The sequence below is a fragment of the Notamacropus eugenii genome, chromosome 4 (assembly GCF_028372415.1).
Source record: "Notamacropus eugenii isolate mMacEug1 chromosome 4, mMacEug1.pri_v2, whole genome shotgun sequence".
NCBI classification, from domain to species: Eukaryota; Metazoa; Chordata; class Mammalia; order Diprotodontia; family Macropodidae; genus Notamacropus; species Notamacropus eugenii.
The window spans coordinates 119,036,304-119,059,582 of NC_092875.1; the positions used below are offsets into that span (position 1 = coordinate 119,036,304).

The 23,279-nt window shown below is 40.4% G+C and overlaps 1 protein-coding gene across 1 annotated transcript in view; it reads right to left on the reverse strand.

The window, feature by feature from the left end:
* The window catches only part of SQLE (squalene epoxidase), a 42,081-nt gene extending 24,673 nt beyond the window's left edge, over nt 1-17,408 (reverse strand). Inside the window, exons 1-2 of the mRNA XM_072603093.1 lie at nt 16,855-17,408; nt 4,232-4,484 (exon numbers count right to left, since the gene is read on the reverse strand). Of these exons, the coding sequence (XP_072459194.1) occupies nt 4,232-4,484; nt 16,855-17,142 (541 nt within the window). The 5' untranslated portion in view covers nt 17,143-17,408. The remainder of the gene's footprint in view (nt 1-4,231; nt 4,485-16,854) is intronic.
* Between the last annotated feature and the right edge of the window lie 5,871 nt (nt 17,409-23,279).

Here is a 23,279-nt window from a genome sequence, read left to right on the forward strand (position 1 = left end):
TAGTTATAGATCTCTTCCAGAGACTGCAATATTCTAGGGCTTGATGTAACCGGAATGTCATCCATAAAACAGGAGCTTCTTGAGAAACTCATCATCCACAAGGAATTCTCTGTAACTTAAGATTTTGCACAGGATCTCCTCTATCACTGGAATGATGATCTTTGGCAAACATCTATCTCAATCAATTGATAAACATTTATTAAGCAAAAATTACGTGCCAGATATTGGGCTAGGCTCTAGGGATACAAAGATGAAACAGAAACAGTCCCTGACCTTACAGACCTTTCATTTTGATGAAGACAATACACACAGGTTGTATGTGTAAATATAAAGCATTGTACAGGCAAACACAAATGCTTATACTAAACAGATATGTGGTTACATGGGGTATGGGGAGGAAGTCTTTTTTCAAATTCCTCCTCTGATACTTATGACAAGGTCAAACAAGATTTTCTGTTATAGATTTCAAATAAATTTGAACACTGATATGGGAAATATCTTATTGGAAAACAGTCTTTAAGGTAGCTCTACTGAATTCAGAAGATTTTTAATAATTAACAAGCACAGTGAGATCTTGTATTTTCTCTTAATTGATTATTTAATAATAAAGATGTGATCTTCTTCAAATTATTACTTGCAAAATTCTCTCTCTTCTCTATCAATACTCTCACTGAGAATGCCCTTGATGCATGTGCAGATAATTTTCATAAAAATTTTATGTGGATGGGAAAAGTGTTATATAAGGTTAGCAATTAATGTTTTCCCAGTCACCTTTTTTTGTAATTAATAAAGTTCAAGATTTTTTCTAGGATTTCATCTTCTCCATTTAGTTACTTTGTAAATCACTTCCTCAATGCCTTTATAATTGTACCTCTTCCAGCAAAGATCTACTCTGTGTACAGTTGGCCTAATTCAGTTCCTTTTTTCCTGAATCTTTGTTTTCATTAGTGTAATTTCTATCTGCTCCCTAAGCAAGCACTTTTGGGACTGTGATGTTAGACTTCAAGTGTGATGGTTCTATCTTCCTTGATGATGAAAAGAGTTTTATCATAAAAATCTTTGCAATTCCTTTCCATTTTTCTTCTGATTTTATTTTCTTTCCAAGTTTCATTCTTCAATGAAGGACGAGTCTTTAAGATGACTTTGCTCATTTAGGTCTCTTGTCAAGCTCTTTAAATGTTTTATTCTTCACTACTTTTATCTTGTTTTACGAGGATATACTGTTCATAATTTTCCAGATAGCTCTACAATATTTTCTAAAAACATACATATTATTCATTGGTGCTGCATTTGTGATCTGTTTTGCAAATCTAATGTGCTATTTAGTGTTTCTTTTTCTATTCTTGTTAATATAACTGTTTTGTCATTGGTTAAATTTCTGTATGAAATTGATCTCTGCATGTGTCTTTCCTTCCATCCATTACTCAGTTTTTATTATCAGTTTGGTCAGAATTGAGTTGTTTTGTTTGTACATATTTTTTTCTCATCAATATTCCAAATGCTAAAAGACACAAGAATAATTCTGATCAATGCTTTAAAAGGCAGTGGTCTGTACATATGCAACTGATTCAGAGATGGCTCCCTTATAACAAATAGTTTCCTGTCTATTAAAATATAATCACTTTCCATTTTTATCATGCTACTCAATGAATGCCATTATTTTTTCACCATCTATTTTTCTCAGAGAAAGTACTCATCATCCATAGGCATGAGGCTTCTGTGAAACCCGTAACTCTTTGTCCTCCAGGAACTCATAATCCAACGTGGGAGACAGCATGCAAACAACTATGGGCAAACAAACTACATACAGAATAAACAGGAAACAGTCCACAAAGAGGGCAGGCAAGAGAATTAAAAAGACTGGGGAAGGTGGGATTTTAGCTGGGACCTGAAAGAATGTTGGTTCATAATCTGAAATCATTTTCATGATGGTCAGTTTTTAAATACATATCCTGACCTCTCATAAAATGTTTTCTGTTGTTTTTGGACATAATAAAAACAATTCCACCAACTCAGAATTACAGAATCTAAGAGTTTAAAGGGACCTCAGCAGTCACCTTATTGCCTCTCCATGGGGAGCCAATGAACCATTCTTCCATTTAACTGCAACATCCATTTGTCTGCTCAGTTTAGAGAGCAAAAATGTCAAGATTGATTTAATTCAGTTCTCCCGGTAGCATGTCTACTCATTTGTCAATGGCCAAGGATCTCACATTTAGAGTATCAATAACCAAGTTCGAGTTTACAGACTTTCTAAAAACTGTGTTTCTTAACAGCCTCTTATATAAGCAGACTTATACCATCTGATGATCTTAGATGATCTCTTTTCCAGCACTGTGCCACTGCCACTGCAGAAGCAGAAGGGCTGAAAGTCATTCTGTATTTTTCTTTATTTCATGGACCAACAATTTTACCACAAAATGGTCAACCTACTGGGGATAAGCCTCTCTGTACTTAGGGTGATATTCCGAAAAGGAGGCCCTATTGCCAGAATTGTACTCAATTAAGTGACAAAAAATAAACAATGATACAATACAGACAGACACACACACACACAGCCAGGGGTTGGGGGTGGAGGGCAGAAAGGGAGAGAAACAAAGTATTACAGAATGAAAGCACATATACTGCTACATTTCTGTGGAGCAAATTTACTCAATGGAAGATCACGGGTCATTTGATTTCACATTGCTTATCTTTCCAAGACAACGTGTACATTTTCTGGTGCCTAAAAACCTTTAATGGTTTTAGGTGTCTTTGTTTTTAAATGATTTGCTGAGACCAGCAATGTTCTGCACGAGACAAATACATCTGATTATTAAAGCTCCAAAATATAATGCAGTTTGAAATCAGGTAGAAGCAGAAAACAAATAATCTGAGCTCTCTACATAAATCAGATCAAGTTCAGTAACATTATCTTCTAATTTTTAACATACAGGATAAATTTAATTCTTTTTACATAGAAAGGACACTGAGGACTGCAAATGCTGATAGACAATTAAAATTTCTCTCTTTAAAGATCCAGGGACAAATTTGCTGATAAAGACAACCTTGCAGCAAAAACCTGCCACTTTCTACTTTTAATCTGATTCCAAGCAGTAACCATTTTTTCTGCCCTACTCTCTTACCTTTCAAGATTACAGTTCTTTTATGATGCCTGCATTTAAAATCCCTTCTTAAAGATGAGGCCATGGTACCAAAACCCCTGCACTTGGGAGTCAAGGATCTGGTTTTGTACTACCTTTGTGGCCATGAGTGCATTTCTTCATCCTTCGAGGCCTCATTTTCCTCATGAGGAAGTTTACGAAACAGATAAAACTTTTGTGGTTCCTTCCAGATCTCAATCCTATGATTTTAAGTTAATTATTTTATGTCAAGTGACCAAAAGATGGCTACTGGAACCCTAAAGATGGTCTCTTAGTATTTTATTCAGCCCATTCTGTTGCATGGCAAAATTCTTTCATCATAAATATTCATATTCCTCTTAACATTTCTAAAACTACAGAGTAAGAAAACATCTGGAGGAAATCTATTCACTACTCTAGTAAATTTTCAAATTGAGTTTTCCATGTTTTCTATTACATGATAGTTTTAATGCCACAATCCGAGCTGGCTCATTAGCACCTTTGGAAGTCCTAAAAAATAAGAATGCAAAAGATGTCCCTTCAAGATAGGTTATTTCAGGATAAATATATAAATAAATCCAGTTTCAGATGTTTTTCAAACTTTTCTTCTTATGTCAAAATTGAGTGTCTTCATAAATATAGACATGGTAGATCTTTGGCAATGTATATCTTCTCAAAAGCATGTACGTTAATACCCTTGTATTTCAGTTTCTTCTTCCCTTCTGCCTATATTAAATAGTTTTAATGTCCATATAAGAACTAAAAGCCATGTCTTTTCCTACCCTCCACCACAAAATTGGATATCTAGAAGGAACATGCTTCTACTGAAAAGAGGCTACACAGTAGTATCTTCAAGTCATTCTATCAAAAACTTCTGGTCATTTCCCCAAACTAACAAGCCCTGTTGTGTTTCTATTATGTCCTGCTTTTAGTCAAGCTGGAAGTTAATGAATTCAATAAGCTTTCAGAGACATAAATTGAAATACCCTCTGAGAGATGAAGATTTAACTGAATTAAAGAATTTTTGTATGAAGCGGTTACACTAAAAATTTTGTACACCACCAAACAGTAATGAAAAAAGTTAGAATCTGGGCATTATATATACCTACCTTCAAGACCCAGGTCTTTAAGAGCACACAAGCCTCCTGGCTGTAACAATTCTCCAAGTATTCTGTCAGGTTCTTTTAAATCTCTCTCAATTACTGTCACCTTTCTTCCATCTCTGGCAAGTACTGTGGCTAAAGTAGACCCAAGGACACCTGATCCCACAATAATAACTTCTGGGTCACATTCAGAAGTCACTAAGGTAGGTACAACTGTTCCTAGCAGGGTTGACTCGGAAGTATCCACTTCCTTTTTGCCCTGTGTGAGAAAAGAGACAACAATGAATTATCATTATTTCCCCCCTCACTTACATCACTCTGATAAACAACTGACATATATGTTTCAGTAGAGTTGCCTATAAAATGACAGTATTATATCCTCTCATACTTAAAAACATCAAATTGCTGTGAGCCATGGGATTTGAATATTCATGAAAAATCCGTAAGTTTTCTTAAGTACCAAGCCATTATCACTTTTACTTATTTTTTAATACTAGAAAAGCAACTTCCCATCCCTGCATAAAATGTTTTTAACTAAAGGAACAAATTTAGCAGTTGCTACCATTATAAAAAATTATTTCCCGTCAAGCAATAGGTCAACAGAGAAATTTACTATTCAGCTCTAAAATATAAGTAAATAAATAAAAACAATTCTACATTATAAGCTATTTACAAATAAAAGCATTCTTTTCCCAAAACATAGATTTGGAAACTATTATGGAGATAAATTAAAGAATTTATATTCTAGGAAGAAGACAATCAACTTCACTTTGAAAGAGATTTCCAAAACCTAGTTGGCTACAAATCTTATTTATTCATTCATTCAACAAACTTTTGAATGTGTCCAACACTGTAGATATGGGCTAGGCACTATATTCTAAGAAATGCTATTTGCTTTGACAGGAAGATCTCCAAACCATAAATATCAGAATTAGAATGATTACAGTCAGAGAATCCTCAAGCCTAAAAGTCATCTACTCTAAATCCATGTGGAACAGATGAACTCCATCCACAGCATTCCTCTTAATGGACACCTTCAGTGACAGGGAACTTGCTACCTTTCAGGGCAGTCCTTGCAATTTTCAAACAGAAAAGAGCATGATATAGAGCCCTAGAGTAAGAAGCCCTAGGTTCCAGTTCCAGTTCTACCACTCCCTGTGTGTTCAGATTACTTCACCTCTTTGAGGCTCTAATTCTTAGAAGTCCTTCTGAGGACGGATCCCAAAATTGCTTCCCTGTTAACATCCCTTGGTGCTTCTATCCTCTAGTGTGACACAGAATGTCAAATTCCTACTTCTACATGAGAAAACTTCAAACAACTGAAGGCAACCACCATGTCCCATCTTTACTTTTGCAACTTCAAAATCTCTAACAATACCTTTGACTGAATCTCATCTACATAGTTTCAAATTTCCATTCTATCTCCTGGATGTACTCTAGTTGGTTAATAGCCTCCTTAAAAATGTCACACCTAAAAACCAAACAGCCGTCTAGATGGGATCTAACCAACAATCTCCTCGTTCTCTCTCTAGTCATGTATGCGATTAAACTTGCATTGTTGCTGAGTTGTTTCAGTTGTGTCTGACTCTTTGTGATCTCATTTAGTATTTTAATGACAGATATTGGATTGGTTTTGCCATTTCCTTCTGCAGCTCAAATAATAGATGAGGAAACTGAAGCAAACAGGGTTAAGTTAACTGAGGGCAAATTTGAACTCAGGACTCCAGGTCCAGCACTCTATCCACCGTACCCCCTAGCTGCCCCCAACTTTCAGTACCACAGGCTAAGAAAATACTGCTCCACTAAAGACCTACTCAGATGCCTTATGCTACAACATTAGATCTGATAGTTAAGAAATTCTTGGTAACTTTGAAGAGAGCTATTTCATTTGAGTGATGAGGGTGAAAGTCAGATTGAGAAGGCTTTATCAGTTCATAGCTAGCCTTTGGAAAGCGAATCTTTTTGATCTTAAATAGCCTGACCCTTTCAAGGGACACGGTTCATAAACACTTTGTTTTTCATAAATATTTTGTTTTTAATATATGTTTAAAGTGTGTTAGCAGATATAACTGGTTATCTAGGGTATATCCTTAAGCGTTCTTTTGCTGAATCTGTTGCAGTTCCATGCAAGGTATGGTTCTGGGAATTAAGGGTATTCAAAATATGAAGTAGAATGTGATTAAGTGCACAAATTAACTATGAACTGGTTGCACTGGAAGTTCAAAGAAGCAAGTCACTTCTATTTGGGGAAATCAGGAAAGGCTGCTTGTAGAAAGTGGTAAATAAGTTGAACTTGGAGGTATTTCAGTAGGTAGAGATGGAGTTTAGGGAGAGAAAGAGGACATTTTAGGTGCAGGAAATTGTACAAGTATCTATAGAGAGGTGGCAGACTGGCAAATGTTAGGGAGGTGACAAATAGTCCAGTTTTGTTTTGTTTTGTTTTGTTTTTTTACTAAAGTGTATAGATATAAAAAAGGGAAACTATGAGGTAAGCCTGACCATGGAGGGTTTGGTTGCCAGACCAAGAAATGTGAATTTTAAATGGTAGAAGTGGGACAGGGAGGAATGAGGCCTCTTATTCCTCTACTCACATTTGAGCAAGTTAGTTATAGAAATCAGAGGTAGCAGCAGGTCAGGGAGGCCGATGTGGGAGGTGGTAACAGTATCTTGTATTGTTCAGATGAAAAATGATGAAGGCTAGATTTCTAAGAGAAAATGGCATGACATAATAAGGGGACATACTGAGTTTGTGCTACAGTACTTAAAGGGACGTGTGATTTCATCTGTGTGGATAACGTCTCCAATAATGCAAATCTTAACCTACCTATGCCTTCTTATCCTGTGTAACCCTTGTTCATGCCCTCCCATAAGGTGATCAAAAGGCATTCACCCTATAGGCTGGGGTCTTTCCTCATTTTCTCATGGCATCACAAGGTTACCAGTGGAATACCTGGGCCTGGTCTACTGATTAATCCTCACTCAGTATAACCATTCTATCTTCTTTTTTTGGTCATAATTTCCCCGATGGCATCTTTTTCTCTGCTTCTCTTTTATAGCTCCTTGTTTGTAACCTGATACAATTTACTCTTGCCTACCATACAAACATTTCTATTTTATTCTCTAGTTAATAATAATTTCTAATTCTTCAGAATTATAGGACTCTGTGACTCAAAGCAGTACAATAATACTAGTAGAATACTCATCTTTAAAAGGTGAGCTGTTGTTTCATGGATAAGTCTGGGAATGGTAGAAGAACTTTTCAGTTTCCTAAATGCAATCTAGAATGCCATCTTCCTCCTAATTAATTCTGGGCCCAACTCATTGTCCATCCAAGATATATTTACTGATGAACAAACTCTTAACTATATAACACAGTCTACACTAGTGATGTTAAATTCATACAGAAATGGATCTTTCTCTCTCATATTGACTTAGAAAACCACAAATTAACATTATTTCATTGTATTTTTACTTAATTTGTTAAACATTTCATAATTACATTTTAATCTGGTTCCAGTGGCACTAGGGAGGGGCAGCAAGTTTGACACATTTGGTTTAGGCAATAGGCATTTTTCACCTACTTGAATTTTTTGTGTGTGCATAGTTAGCCCAAGCTCTGTCAGATTACAGTATTCTGGAAATAGATGAAAGCAATGTCTTACACAAAAGCAGGAGCGTCAAGAAGACTTAATTCATATGGAGAAACCTCTCTTGGACCCGAACCATTATTGAATCCATGACTCTTATTATTAGTAGGAATCCATTCCTACTCTTATTATTGACAGACATACACTTGAATATGGTATAACTCTGACATATGTCTGGGAGATATATTGTTGGAAGAGAGGCTTTAAGTTGGTATTTTGTTGGTCCAAATTAAATATTGACGCATTTTTTATAGTCTAAAGGAAATAAGTAGGGTAGGCTATTGTATTTGCTACCTCTTTCAGTCATTTAAGTGATAGTAAAGATGTAGTTTAATGTGGACTATCGTTTATGAATGCCCGCTAATTTCCTACTAGTATCTTCATCAAAGATACATTCAATGCATGGACAGATTATTCTCATAAACATTTTATAACAATGGAAAATTAAACACATAGGCTGGCAGCTCCTGATGTTCTATCAGTCTCTCTCTCATTGTTCCCATTGTGCCACCTCCAGCACAGGGAGGTCCAGCTACTCTTCCCATTTGTTCTCTCCCTCTTTTCTATGTTACTTACACTGTTCTTGATGATAAAAAAGGATTAGCAAAGTCTTTGTAGACCTTTTATTTGTTTGCTTAAAATCCTTGAGATGAGTTGACTTTAGCTGGTTTTCCTTGTACTTTCCATTACCTTTTTTTTTTTTTTTTTGAGGCACAACTGTTGATAACTTCCCACCATCTTTCTCCATAAGATTTTCCAGTTAGGTTCATATTCTAAACTACCTTTGTTCCTTTGCAAGTAGATTAAGTATTTTTCTGACTAAGGAATATTTTTAGGCCCTTTTTAAATTTTTGTTGGTAAATATCATTGGTATTTCCATCACTTTTTCAAATTATGCTTCATTTTTTTTTTTTGTCTTCAGTAACTTGTTTAGATAAGTGTTGTGGAGCTTGGTATAACTGACTAATGATTCATTTCATATAGTCTTATTTGTGTTAATAATAGATATTTATTAAACATCTGCTATATGTCAGGAAATGTGCTATGGATACAAATATGAAAAAGACAGATAGTTACTGCCCTGAAGGAACTTACAACTTAATGAGGGAAGACACTGAAAATGAAAAGAGAAGAAAGTATCTGGTATGGGGACATGATGTGAGAAGGCAGGTGGGAAAGAAAGAGAGATGGCTACCTTGGGGGCTCTTCTTAAATGGAGGTTTGAGGAAAAATATTTTCTCCTCTCTCCACTGTAGCTTTCATTACCTTTTTAAAGATTCCTATGAAGATTAATTTGCTTCTAAGTTTATAATTTAAAATTCCATCCTCCCTCTAGGAAATGAAAATGAATTTATATTTCTTACTAGAGAATAAACACATGCTTACATATATTTGTATATAGCTGTATCAATAATTAAAACCATTCCCCCTTGTAAAAATCTGTTGGTGTCTGGAAGTGTATTCTCCCATCCCCTACAGCTTCTAGGTCAATAATCTTAAGTAAAATCAAAAAAGAAAAGTCTGGGTGTACTGAAGCCCACTCCAACAACTCTCCTTGTTAAATCTGCAACGTGAGCATTTACAGCTTGGAAATCAGCAGCTACAAATCAGGGTAGGATATAAGTTTTGCTAATTGTTTAGGCTTTAAAAAGTGATGTTTAGTTTTTAAAGTCCTATGTAACCTGGTTCCAAATCTATCTTTCCTTACTACAAAACATTACTTCCCTACTCATACTCTGTGACCCAATCTGAGTTGGTAATTAATTTATTAAATTATGAAACATGGCAGGCAAACTCAGTTCTTTAGGCTGGGAAAGACCACAATGGCACAGAAAAGTGAGGTGGTAATCACACTTTAATAAGACACAGAAGGTACAAGAGAAAATAACACAGACAGTGCAGAGACAAGCAGCAAAAAGGGGTACAGAGGCAGATGGTATGGGGATTGGGGCACAGGGTACTGAAGAAAGGCAAGCAGTGGTGGAGAAGAGGATGGGGAGGAAGACAGGCATCACTCATATAACCATAGGCTGGAGTTGGGAGAACTGGTCAGCAAGGACCTGATGGGTCTTATTGGAGATGTCTGGAACTTGCCTGAGATGTACAGATCACAGGACCTAGACTAGAACAAGATACAATTTTAACATACAGCCAAACTGGCCTTCTGGTTGTTTCTTCCTTACAACATTCCATTTCCCCATAGTCGTTACTTTGACATTGGTCACAGCAATACTGCTGAATGTAGGTCTTAAAAATGCTTTTACATTTTGTCAGATATTGAGGGAGAATATGTTCATTCAGCTTTTTAAAAATTAGTCTCTTCTGGTGCAGATGGTCTATCAATTGTCTATATGCCATCAAACTCAAAAAGGACTTTTGAAATTCCAGTCAAACTATTCTTATCTATTTTCCAAACTCGTTCATCAGTCATCAGCACATTTCCTATTTGTGTTATTATTTGGTGGCACTTCTACAGTTTATATCAAGGCCTTCAAGTTCTTCAGCTTTTTCCCCTTTTAGATTTAAGCAACTCAATTCCTACTCTTATTTTTTATCTAAACTGGATTTAGAAATGAAGTTTTTCTTATGGTTGTCCTACAATAATTCCTAACACGTAATTGTGAAATTTGAAGCTAAGGATACCATTAACAAAGTGTAGTATGAAATCCTTGCCTATACCAAATATGATTTGTTTTCAATTTTGTTATTATGTGGCACATAATAAATGATTCGTATTTGTAGCTTGTTTCATGTATACTCAGTGTGCCTGCTTTAGTGGTCAGTACCATCTAAGAATCTCAGGAAGGCAGTGGGAATAGGGTGGGTTGTTGGGTAGTCTGATTTCCTCTGAGGTAGCTTGGATTCTTGTGGTACCACAGCACAAAGGACCACAACTTATTCTACTGCTCTTCATGGTCAGGCTGGTTATCATGACAGCTCCAAGGCAGCCAGCAAGCCTATGCTGCCCTGTCTATTTCTTAGATTTGTAGAAGTGGTTGTATGACGATGGCTAGGGTGGTGTTACCAGGGTCCAAGTAGACAATCTTTCAGAGTTCCTTCCAGGCCTTCATTCACTGTGGCAGTCTTAAGGCACACAAAAACATCTGTTATCAATTCAATTTTATCAATGACTTGGATAAAAGTATAGATGCCAGGAAACTGAATCATTTCCATTTGAACAGTCTTCGGAAGATTCCGAGGATCACCTGGCAGGATAAGGTACCAGACACTGAAGTCCTTGCTTGAACTGAACTGCCAAGTATTCAAACTATTATGCTTTAGAGAGTGCAACTCTAATGGGCTGGCCATGTTGTCTGAATGCAAACGTACTCTTGCCAAAAAGATTTTTATGGAGAACTCGCATGGGGCAGGCCAGAAGATGGTGGCCAGAAGAAAGATACAAGGGCACTCTCAAGAACTCTGGATTTGACTGTGCAACATGGGAGACACTGGCACAGGACTGCCCAGCATGGCGTGGCCACATCAAGAAAGGGGGCTGTGCTCTTTGAGCAAAGCAGAATTGAGATAGCACAAGGTAAAAGCATGATGTGCAAATTTGGGATATCTACCCCAAATAGTCATACAGACTATCTGTGCCCAACCTGTGGTAGAGCATTTCCGAGCTCATATTGGTCTAATCAGCCACAGCTGGACACAGTGAAATTTCACTTTGTCATGGTGATGTCATTTTGGTCCTCTTTGAAGACGAAGAACAACAACCAACCATAATAATAAAGATGACTGCAACATAAGGGAGAATGTTTTCCTGAGCCTGACCCATCTAACAGGGAGCTCTGAGAGGGAGATAACACCAGTCATCAAAGACCTAGAGATTTAAAAAAGAGGAGGAGGGGCAGAAGAGAGGAATTGTGGGGTTCCACTACAACGTGTTAGCTAGCAATACAGGGTTTAAGTCACTAGCTTAGATAAACCTATGACCCTGAGGGAAAAATATAGGTGACTTGAATGAGCAGGCAGTTGGAGAAACTTTATTGAGAATGAGAAACAACCAAAATGACTCCAGAATGATTGGAAACTCAAGTAGTGAGTTATGGATGAAGAGGAAGCTCAGGTAAGACAACTCAGCTGAAACTGCTCTCTCCAAAGTTACCAGTAAACTCTTCACTGTCAAACATGATAGCCTTTTCTCAATTGTCATTCTTCTTAACCTCTGGGCTGCATGTGACAATGCTGATCACTCTACCTCTCCTCCTGGATCTTTTCTTCTCTGGGTTTTCATTCTCAGTCTCCTTATTCCAAGACTTCTCTGGGTCCTCTTCTTCTCTTATCTCTCAATACTCTTACTTAGTGAACTCATTAGTTCTCATACATTTCAACCCCACGCAAACGTCTCAAGGATCTAAATATCCACCCTAAGCCTCTTTCCTGAGATCCAGTCCTGTATCATCAAATACCTATTGAACATTTTAAACTAGATGTCCCTTAAATATCTCAAATTCAAGTATGCTCAAAACAGAACTCATCACTTTTTTCCCAAAACCAACGCCTATTCCACACTTCTTTATCAGAGGCACTACCGATCCTTCCATTCACCCAAGTTTGTGGCCTGAGTGTTGGACTCAACTCTTCACTCTCACTCAGACTATGTATCCAATCACCTGATAAATCCTCATTTCTCCCTCCCTAGCATCTCCTGCATTCATTCCCTTCTGACTCCTTATAAAGCCACCACCTTAGTTCAGATCCACACCACTTCTCCTCTGGACTAAGGCAACAGCCTCCACATTGGTCTTCCTATTTCAGGTCTCTTTTAATTCCAATGTACTCTCCACAGAAGTATCAAAACGGTTTTCCTTAAGTACTGTTCTGTCCACCTTACCTCCCCATTCAATTAATCCCACTGGCTCCTTTTGCCTCCAGGATAAAACATTTTGTTTTGCGTTTAAAAATCCTTCACAACCTAGTTTCAGGCCTTTTCCAGCCTCAAAGTCAAATAGCTCAGCCTGCAGTTCCTCACACATAACATTTAATATCTTCAGTCTCCATGTCTTTACATTGGATGTCCTCCATGCCTGAAATCCTTTACTCTCTTTTCCTTGGGACTCAGTGAATTCTTAGGTTTTCAAGATTCAATTCAAGCTGAATCTAGAAAAGTAGGTGGCTCAGTGGAGAGTGATGGGACTGGGGAGAGGAAAACAAGTTCAACTCCAGCCTCCGATACTTAACTAGCTGTGTTACTGGGCAAGTCATTTAACTTCTCTCAGTCTTAGTTTCCTCATCTGCAAAATGTGGATAATCATAGCACCTATCTCCCAGAGTGGTTGTAAGGATCAAACAAGATATTTGTGAAGTGCTTAGCACAGTACCTAATATACAGTAAGCATTTATTAAATGCTTGTTTCCCAACTCTGGGGTTTCCTCTCATACCCTGCAAATTGGCATAGATGACCAAAAAATACCAATATTCAGTGTTGAAGGGGTTGTGGACATACTAATATACTTTTAGTGGAGCTGACAAGTAGAACAACCATTTTGGAAAGCAATCTGGAATCATGCATATAAAGTGACTCAAATGTCCATATTCTTTGAATCAGAGATTTCATTACCAGGTTGACATCCCAAGGAAGCCACTGATAAGAACAAAGTTGCTATATACACCAAAATATTTCTAGCAGCACTTTTCATGATAGTAAAGAACTGGAAACAAAAATAGATGCTCATTGATATAGGAATGTAATGTAATATTACTATGCTTTAAGAAATGAAGATTGTGAAGAATACAGAGAAGCATGAAAAGATGTCTCTATGTGAACTGATTATGAAGGGAAATAAGCAAAGTCAGGATAATATATACAATGACTGCAACAGTGTAAAGGGAAAGACCATACACAAAAAATCAAAAGTGAATATAGCAAAATTAAAGACATCAAGCATGACTGGAATGAAGAGATGAGAAGACACCACTAATCTACCCTTTCATTGAGGTGGGAGGTCCACAAGTACTGCACATTAAACAAGTTTTTCAAGACTTTTTCAACGTATTGATAGGTTGTACTGATTTTTTCCTCTTCTTTTTTCTTTTCTTTGTCTTCAAAAATATTATCTGTTATATGAGATGAGCCTCTAGAAGGGAGAAAGAGAGAAATACTAGGGAAAATTATGATGAGGTAAAAAACAGAACCCACCAATAAAAACTTATTTTAAAAAACTGTTTCTTCTTCATGCTCCAGTTTCCATGTGAAGCCTTTCCTTATATTTGCCAGTTACTTGTATCTTCCTCTATCACGTTATTTATCTTGCATTTATTATCCACATACTTACATATGTATATATTGTCTCACTAGATAGAATTAAGCTCATAAGCAGAAATTTCTATCTTTATATCCCCAGTGTGTGTGTGTTCATCCTTCATTGCTGGAAGAAGACCATACCATCAGAGAAATAATGGCATGATTTGCACTTGATGTTGTTTTGAGTGAGGGAGGTCTATGCAGGTACAGTTGGGTACAATGCCCAACACACAATAAGTGCTTAATACCTATCTGTTGATTAGTTTTAATATTAAGCAAGAAGAATGGGTTTCCTCGTAAAACAGATAAAGAATAGAATTTTTCAACCATCTTACTTTCAGAGAGAAGTATTTTAAGTCTACTGGGCAAAAAATGGAAAAGGCATCAAACAACTACTCAATGTAAGTGCTATGTGTAAAACACTGTTGTTCAGTCTAGTCCAACTCTTTGTGATCCCATGTGGAGTATCTTGGCAAAGATACTGGAACATGGTTTGCCATTTCCTTCTCCAGCTCATTTTACAGAGGAGGAAACTGAGACAAACAGGGTCAAGTGACTTACCCAGGGTCACACAGCTAATACATGCCTGAGGCCACATTTGAACTCAGAAAGATGAGACTTCCTGACTCCAGACCCAGCACTCTATCTACTGTGCCACCTAGCTGCCTCACTATTAGGTCTGTGCCAAATACAAAGAAGTATAAGATAAAGTATGGGTTCCTGTCCCCTAGGGACTTACATAGTCTGTCTGGTTAGGTAACAGAAGATTAGATGCTTATAAAACATTTAATTCATTTTGATAAATATTTATTGAATTTCTACTCTTTGTGCAAGGTAAGGGTGGAGAGAGATACAAATTTTAGTAAGATACAGTTTCAGAACTCAGAAAATAATCTAGCAAGAGGAATACAGAAATATGTAATACAAAATGTGAAGAGGCATTATCATTGGGTTGACAGAGGATAAACACTGGAGTCACAAAGACTTGAGTTCAGCTTCTTGGTGATGCTAGCTCTGCTAGCATGACCATGGACACAATCACGCAACCTCTCACTGTCCCAGGATATTATCTTACACTCTTAATTTTATGGTTAGCCTTGAGTTTCCTCACAGTACAAGGATGGATGAAGGGGTCAGGAGATCAGGGACCAGAAATGGAGATACATTTGTCCAAGATCATGAAGGATGGATAGGATTTCAACTGTTAGAAATTGAGAGTTAGAGAACTTTAGGTAGGAACAGTGTGAACAAAGGGGCAAGAGAAGCTGTACAGGGAACAACTTGGCACATCAATCAACAATCAATTAAGTAACTACTATGTAACATGAAGATACAAACAAAAGCTCCCAAGGAGCTTATATCCCAACAGGAAAGATATGTACATATAACATGTAATGTTATAAGGTAATCTTGGGGGAAGGAACTAGTCCCTGAGGAGACCAGAAAAGGGCTCATTCAGAATCTATACCTTAAAGGAATCCAGAGATTTCAAGAGGTGTAGTGGGAATAAAATGAATTCTCTTAATAGGCAATATCTGATAATAAAGATTCAGAGGGCATAAATAGTATCATATTTGAGGAACAGAATGGCCAGTCTGGCAGGAGTGAACTATATGTGGGGAAAAGGTGTTAACGAGGTTAGAAAGGTAGGATAGGGCCAGTTTGAGATGTGGTTTTAAAAGCCAAACAGAATTTATATTAATCCTACAGGTAAGAGGGAGCCTCGGGAGATCACTGAGCAGACATGGTTAGACTTGTGGCTTGGAAAAATCACTTTGGTGGCTGGAGGGGTGTGGGGGTAGCCCAGTTTGGCTGCAGTACACAGCTAGAGAAGGAGAGAAATTAAGCTGAAAAAACAAAAAGGAATTTGGAGCCAGACCCTGATCAAGCTTAAAAAAAGATAAAAGGAAAAAAAAAGACCTAATTTACTCAACAAGCAAAGAGGAAGTATGGCAATTTTTTAGCTTGGGAATGTGATCAGATTTATTTACTAGGAAAATAAATATGAAACACTGAGTATTTCCTTTTGGCTAAGTTTTACAAGAAGTAAAGTTTCCCAACTTCATGTACTCTAGTTCAAATTCTTTCTTTTACATTAAAAGGATAGAACACACACACTCTTGCCCAAGCAAAAGTTGCACAACATTTAACTTCTGTCCCATCTGAGATTTCCGATGTTCAAGTCAAGATTCAAGGGCCATCAGTGAATTTAAGATGATGTCTAGGTTTGGGAGTAAATCAGGAATGCCAGTACTTTCTTTCAATCACCTACTTCTTTCCCAGTTCCCCATTATTTGTAGACTTACTGGTGGTCTACAGGATTCTTTTCCCCCCATGGGTGGGCCTCCCTCTGATGCCCCTTGGAACTGAGACACTCATTCAGCGATGGCCTGCTATACAACCTTTAAATCTTTTTACTTCATGCATAAGATGAGGTCCCAAATATCAGCGGTAAACAGTAGGCAGCACTGGTATTGCCCTTGCCCCACGTTTCTCTAAGTGGATGTACACACCCTAGTCCCAGGACCTTTCTGGCATGGTAAATGACTCAAGATGACTTCAGGACCTCTCCACCGCTTTAGAGTCAAAAGAAACTGAAGGTGAATAGAAGAGAAAAGGGGTTCGTGTTGGTTTTAAACCACCTCCGCCAAAGACAAAAAGATCTCCAACATTTTCTCATCGGAAAACACAGGACCAAAGGCAGGGGTGCCTCAGCCCGAGCTGCACTCACCTTCCTGGACTTGGGCTGCTCCTGGGGCGCCGAGGCGGACGGGGACGTCCAGAAGAAGCCAACCAAAGGCAAGGCCGCCAGGACGTCGGCCAGCAGCCCGGGGCCAGCCTTCCTCTGCTGCTGCCCGGGCAGCCCTCCGTGCCGGTAGTGGCACCGGTAGGACAGCACCATGCCCAGGGAGAAGAACACCAGCACGCACAGCAGCAGCTCCTTGTTGGCGTAAGTCACCAAGTCCCCACATTTCTTGTAGAAATAGGTGAAAGTGGCGATGCCCAGGAAGGTCCACATGGTGGAGGGCGGGCTGGGCGCGGCTACAGGCGGCGTGCTCTGCCCATCCAGCTGCCCTAGGAGCCAGGAGCCCCGGCCTGGGTCCGGACCGCGCGCGGGACCCCAATGCCCACGCACAATGCCACGATTCGGAGCAAAAGACAAGGACGAGAAGGCCCGCGCAGCCTCCCGAAAAGCCGGTCGAAAGGTCCGCACCCCGCGGGTGACTGGCAGAAGAAGGCGGCGCTCCTCGCCCACGGGGCAGGTAGGGGGGTGGGGTCCACGGGGGAGGTGCCGAGGGCGCGGGTGGGCCCGACACGTTCGCTCTCCGCCGGTCCCGGGGGAGGGGGGGAGGAGGCGCCCGCAGCAGCCCGAGCTCAGCGTGGGGACCACGCACGGACCGGGCGGAGGCGGCGGGAGCGCGGGGCCGTGGGGAGGAGGACGCGGCGGGGACGCAGCCCCAGCATCCCAGCCGGGCCGGACGGGCGGCGGCCGCGGATGTCACACCTGAAGGACGGGGAGGCCCGGGAGTCCTCTCACACTCGGCTGGGGGTCCGCGCACGCTGGGCCGTCCGGACCCAGGGCCGAGCGGGGCTGGCGCCGGCGGGGGGAGAACCACGAGCCGTCCCGCTTCTTCCCGAGGCTCTCGGGCGCTCCAGGCTTGGTCTACGGCAGCGTCCAGGGGGCCGCGGGTCGGCTCTTCCGTCGGCGCGGGCGGAGGCGGTGGAGCCGGGAACTGGAGGCGCTTCGCGGTAACCCGAGTAACCGAGGGTCCAGGGGGCGGGGCTCGGGAGCGCCCCCGCCCGCCCCACCCCGCGCGCCCCCGCCCCACCCCTCTCGCGCCGGCCGAGCTCCCGGCCGGCCAATGGCGAGACGCAGCGCGCGTAGGCCGAGATGGCGCTATGGCGGCGGCGGCCAATGAGAAGCGGAGGGACCGGTCCGGAGACGCCCGGCGGCCCTAGGGAGAGATGGCGTGTGTCTGGCGGGGCGGGGAGGGATGCGGGCCGCGCCGTGCTCTGAGGCGTGCGAGGGGATGGCTGCCCGCCCGCCATTGTTTTCCGGCGCGCCAGCCTCGGGCGGCCCTCGAGTTGGGCTGCCTCGTTCTGGTGAAACGGGCTGTGGCCCGGCCTTGTGAGCAGAGGGGCCTCCCCCGCCCCGGCTGCTCCGCTGGGACGGCTTGGCGGAGGCCGGCGCGCTTCTCTCCTGGCTCGGACGGCCTCGCCCGTTCCGAACCACGCTTCGGCCGGGACCCGAGCAGCCCCGGAGGGAGCGCGCCGGTCCGCCGAGCTCAGAGTGCAGGAAGCAGGCGGTTGACTTTCCTAGGGGAAAGACCTGGATTTCGGTCCAGGGTGGACGAGACATTTAAGAGGCGTTGCCCACTTTTTCTGTAATTGCTACTTAAATAAGAATAAGGTTCCCAAAGAACTTTACATTTTACAGCTCCCCTCAGAGGCAGGTGCTATATTATTATCTCTATTTTACAGATAAGGAAGCCGAGGCAGGACAGGGTTAAGTGACTTGAAAAAGGTCCCTTCTCTCCAGGAACTTTGACTCTAATGGGCAGACATGGTGCTAACGACTATCTAACCACTAGACGCGTACAGGATAAACTGGAGACAGCAGAGGAGGGAAATTAGCATTGAGGTTGTGGGAAAGACTTCTTGCCAAAGTTGGAGGAAGCCCGGATGGGGAAGGAGAGTATTTCATTCATTTGGGAGACGGAACGTCTTGTGCAGAGAACAGCCTGGCAAGTCCCAGTGTCACTAGATGTCAGAATATATGGGGGAGTAGTGATCCTGGAGGCAGTGGGAACCTCCAGAATTGGATGAATGGGAGCGGGAGGAGGGGATGACGCGGTCACACTTGTTCAATAGGAAAAGCAATTTGACAGTTGAGTGTGCGAAGAGATTGGAGGCAAAGAAAACCACCAGCTGACTGTTGCAGTCGTCCAGATACAAAGTAACAAGTGTCTACGCCAGCAGAGTCAGAAGGGGGCATATTCGAAAGATGTTCAGGAGACAGAAGTAACAGTCTAGGCAACTGATTAGACAAGAGGGAGTGAGGAGCCAAGGAGGACATCTAGGTTTCTTAGTAATAGAGAAGTTAGGAAGGGGAAGGTTTGGGGGGGACAGATACCACAAATGGACCAAGTGAGGGTTTTTTGAGAATGGGGAAAGCTGGAGAAAATAAGGAAACTTTGCTGAATGAGTCCACTACAAATTTATGATACATAATCTCAACTGGACCCTCACTGTGGCAATGCAGTCTGTGTTACAAAGGAAGGATGGGGAGAGAATCGTTTCAAAACAAAAGGGAACAATAAAATGTTTCCTAAGTAAAAAAAAAAAATCCTGATATGAACACCTTTCTATGTACTGATTCATTTATAAAATAAAGTGACTGTGCTGAAAGACCTTTCCAGTTCCGTAATTTTATAACCTTTTTCTTTGGTTGAAAGAAGGCTTGAGTTGAATTCATTTGGGCAGGACCTGCCTGTTGCTATTTTGGGGTCCCAGCACTTCTAAACCTCAATAGTTATATCACTGCTTTGTCTGTATCAAGGTCACCCCAACTACCTGAAGGATTGGCCCTAACATACCCCTCCTCCCCCTTTACTACTGAGAAAATTTACTGAAATCTATCAAATTCTTTGAGGGAAATGGTGCATTTTGTTCCTCAGAATTCCTATTAGGCCTACTAACCATGGGTATTCCACAGGGCTCTGTCCAGCTCCTCTGTCCAGCTCACTGGGCCCACACCCTCCAGGGGCCTGGCCAGAGGTCTGTTTCCCAGCTGCAGATGATGGGGGCTGTACCCCCTCGAATGCCTGGCGTGTGTGGGCGCCCACGGATTTGTTTATCTATACTATTTCACTTGTTGATCTCTCTTGGATTGAATTATCATCTCTGTGTAGATGATTCTCAGTTCTCCTCATCTAACACTAACCTCTACCTCTCTACTGACCTCCAGCCTTGCATTTGCAACTGTCTTTTTTGGTCATCTTAAACTAGATGTTTGAAGGGCAGGCCAGTTTGGACACCTCACTCTTAAAGCTAGAAATGGTTGGATGTCAGATTAATATTAAATAAATTTAATTTAATTAATTTAATTAAATAAATAAAATTGTTTTTGGCAAACTTGGGCCTAAAACCTGGAATATTAGTATTAATATTAATTATTAATTAGTATTAATATTTTTTCTTCAATACCACAGAATTTTAAAATGTTTTAGGAATGCCACAGTATAATTTGTATCCATGAACTATTTTGCACTCTGCTTTCTGACAATCTTGTTTATTCCCCTTTGAAAACCCCATTCAATCAACATTTGTCTTCTGTATTTTTTTAATTTCAATCAGTTAATCACTTCATAGTTTTTCCACTTTTCCACCATTAGATTATTCCAAAAAATCTGCACTTTTATGTTTTTAATTTTTTGTGTATGTTGGCCTAGTCTTCCTAACTCAACTGTGAGGTCTACCACAGGGGTTGGCCATGACCTATATTTCCTTCTCTCTATAGTGTTTTTCTTTTTAGTCTAGTACTTTGCACACAATGGATATTCAGTCAGAAAGTTCTTGACATGGTGAGGAGGGGATCATGTACAGTTGGGACAAGCAGGGAATTATTCTTAAGTAGTCTTTGAGATGGGCAGCTAGGTGACACAGTGCCAGGCCTGGAATCAAGAAGACTCATCTTCCTGAGTTCAAAGCTGGTTTCAGATACTAACTAGCTATTGTGACCCCAGGCAAGTCACTTAACCCTGTATGCCTTAGTTTCCTCATCTGTAAAATAAGCTGGAGAAGGAAATGGCAAACCACTTCAGTATTTCTGCCAAGAAAACCCCAAAAGGATCAGTAGTCTGTGAAATGACTAAATAATAATTAAAGTCCTTGATATCCTTTTGTAATAAACCTCTTTCTTTCAGTACACCCCTACTAAAGCCTGATAATGTTTAATATAAAATTTTGGAATAATCTCTTTGTTCTCTCTGAAGTAAACTCAGAGAATGCCTTTTCCTATATCAGCAAAAGCCAGCCAAGGCTGACTCTACACTCCTTAGGAGACCTTTAACCTAGGTCGTAATTTCTACTGAACTTTGTTTACCCTTTCCTATGTCAGTTATCTGTTTAGGGCAGGAAGCCTGCCACTCACTAGTGGTGGGATTTCCTTATCACCGAGACATATGTTTATCCAGCCTGGAATCCAAAGACCTGACCAACATTACTTTGTTAATTGTCTTGTCTTACTAAATTTATGATTTGTTCAACTAGGAGAGTTCCTTTCTCACGGCAAAATGTATATAAGCCAGAAGATTTCTGCACTGGGTAGCCAGAACATTTCTGGCTCCATAATGCATTGTGTTACCGTTGTCTTTAATAGGGAATTGATCAATTAATTAATCATAAAATGTATGCACTTAGCCTATTGCCTTTTCTCTCTAACCAGGTTTTCAGGTCAACAAGCCAAATGTAGCAGCTCTCATCTTAACCAAACCATCCACTTTAAACCTACTCTCAACACTCTCAGGCCTTAGACTCCTTCTCATTTCTCCCAGAACCCTAGAGTTCTCCCTTGAGATATCAGTCCTAAATTGTTACTAAGGCAATAAAAGAACCTAGGACAGGGAATCTGCTTGATCCAAAGTGAATTTGAAGTGACCCTACTAAATTAAGGAGTATAAGAGAGTATAAAACTCCTCCATAAAAAATCATTCATAATAGTTTACATATACGTAGTGCCGGTTTGTTCTGAACAATATGATTTTCAAAATGTGTCATTTTTACATTTGTCCCATCATCCATGACTCAGAATTGTTACTGGTTCAGAACTAATCATGATTACCCTAGCCAACACCATTGCCATTCCCATTCCTCACTTTATGCCAACTCACTGCGGCACTAAAGATGAAGATATTAACAGTTCCAGCCACTGCTTCTCCTGCCTCTCAGCTTGATCCCTAAGCCATCTGCCCACCACTGTCAAGACAGCCAGGTCCTCTATTTCAAATTGTGTTTCAGCTATACTTACCCACTTAGATTGTACTATACCAAGCTGAGGCTTAGCTGCTCTAGCCCCCAGCCTTGTCCTAGTTCCTACTTTAGCAAATTAAAAAAGTGAGAAGTAGAAGAGGAAGGAGGGAAAAGCCTGAAAAAGGTGGAAAAGGTTAATGCTAAGAAAAATCAGATTAAAAACTAAAGGAGAAAAAGACAAATAGAAAGTAAGGAAACATTAAAACATAATTACAATAATTGTTTTTCAGTTTGTTGTATTCCCCTCTTTGTGATCCCACTTTGGGTTTTCTTGGCATACACATTGGAGTAGCCATTTTCTTCTATAGCTCATTTTCCAGATGAGGAAAGTGATTTGCCCAGGGTCACGCAGCTAGGAAGTGTCTGAGACCGGATTTGAACTCAGGTCTTGCTCGCTCCAGGTCCAGTACTCTATCCACTGCACCACTTAGCTGTCCCAATTGCAATAATAGTTTCCAGCTTATTGTTCACCTTTCATATACAATTGATTTTAAGTCATTTAACAAATGTTAGTTGTATTATAATCATAATTAACCATGAACACTAACTACGTTATTTGCATATAACTTACTGTGAACATTTTACAACATGTACCTGCTTTCTCAAGTTCAGAGAACAAACACTGCCAGTTGTATCATATTATTTGTGTGTCACCTGAGACTGTTAAACACTCACAACTTTAAATTCATGGTTTTATATTGAATCCACTTTTTATGCTGTCCTGTATACAGGGCATTGTTCTTTTATTTGTCTTTTTGTATTTAAGTTCAAAGTGAAAAAAGTCAAAAAAAGGGAAAAAATGTTACTTCCCTTGAAACACACACACACACACACACACACACACACACACACACACACACACACACACACACACACACACACACACACACACACACACACACACACACACACACACACACACACACACACACACACACACCCCCCCCCTCCCTCTTCGTAATTTGGTGATTTTGGAAGTACCAGAGCATTTATGATAGTCCAAAGTCTCACTCACTTTAGGAAAGAGCCAATTCAAGATCTCCACGGAAACTTCATTGTGGACTTTGGATCCAAATTAGGATCTCTCACTTTCCCAGGCAAACTGGTATCCTCAGGGTAATGGCA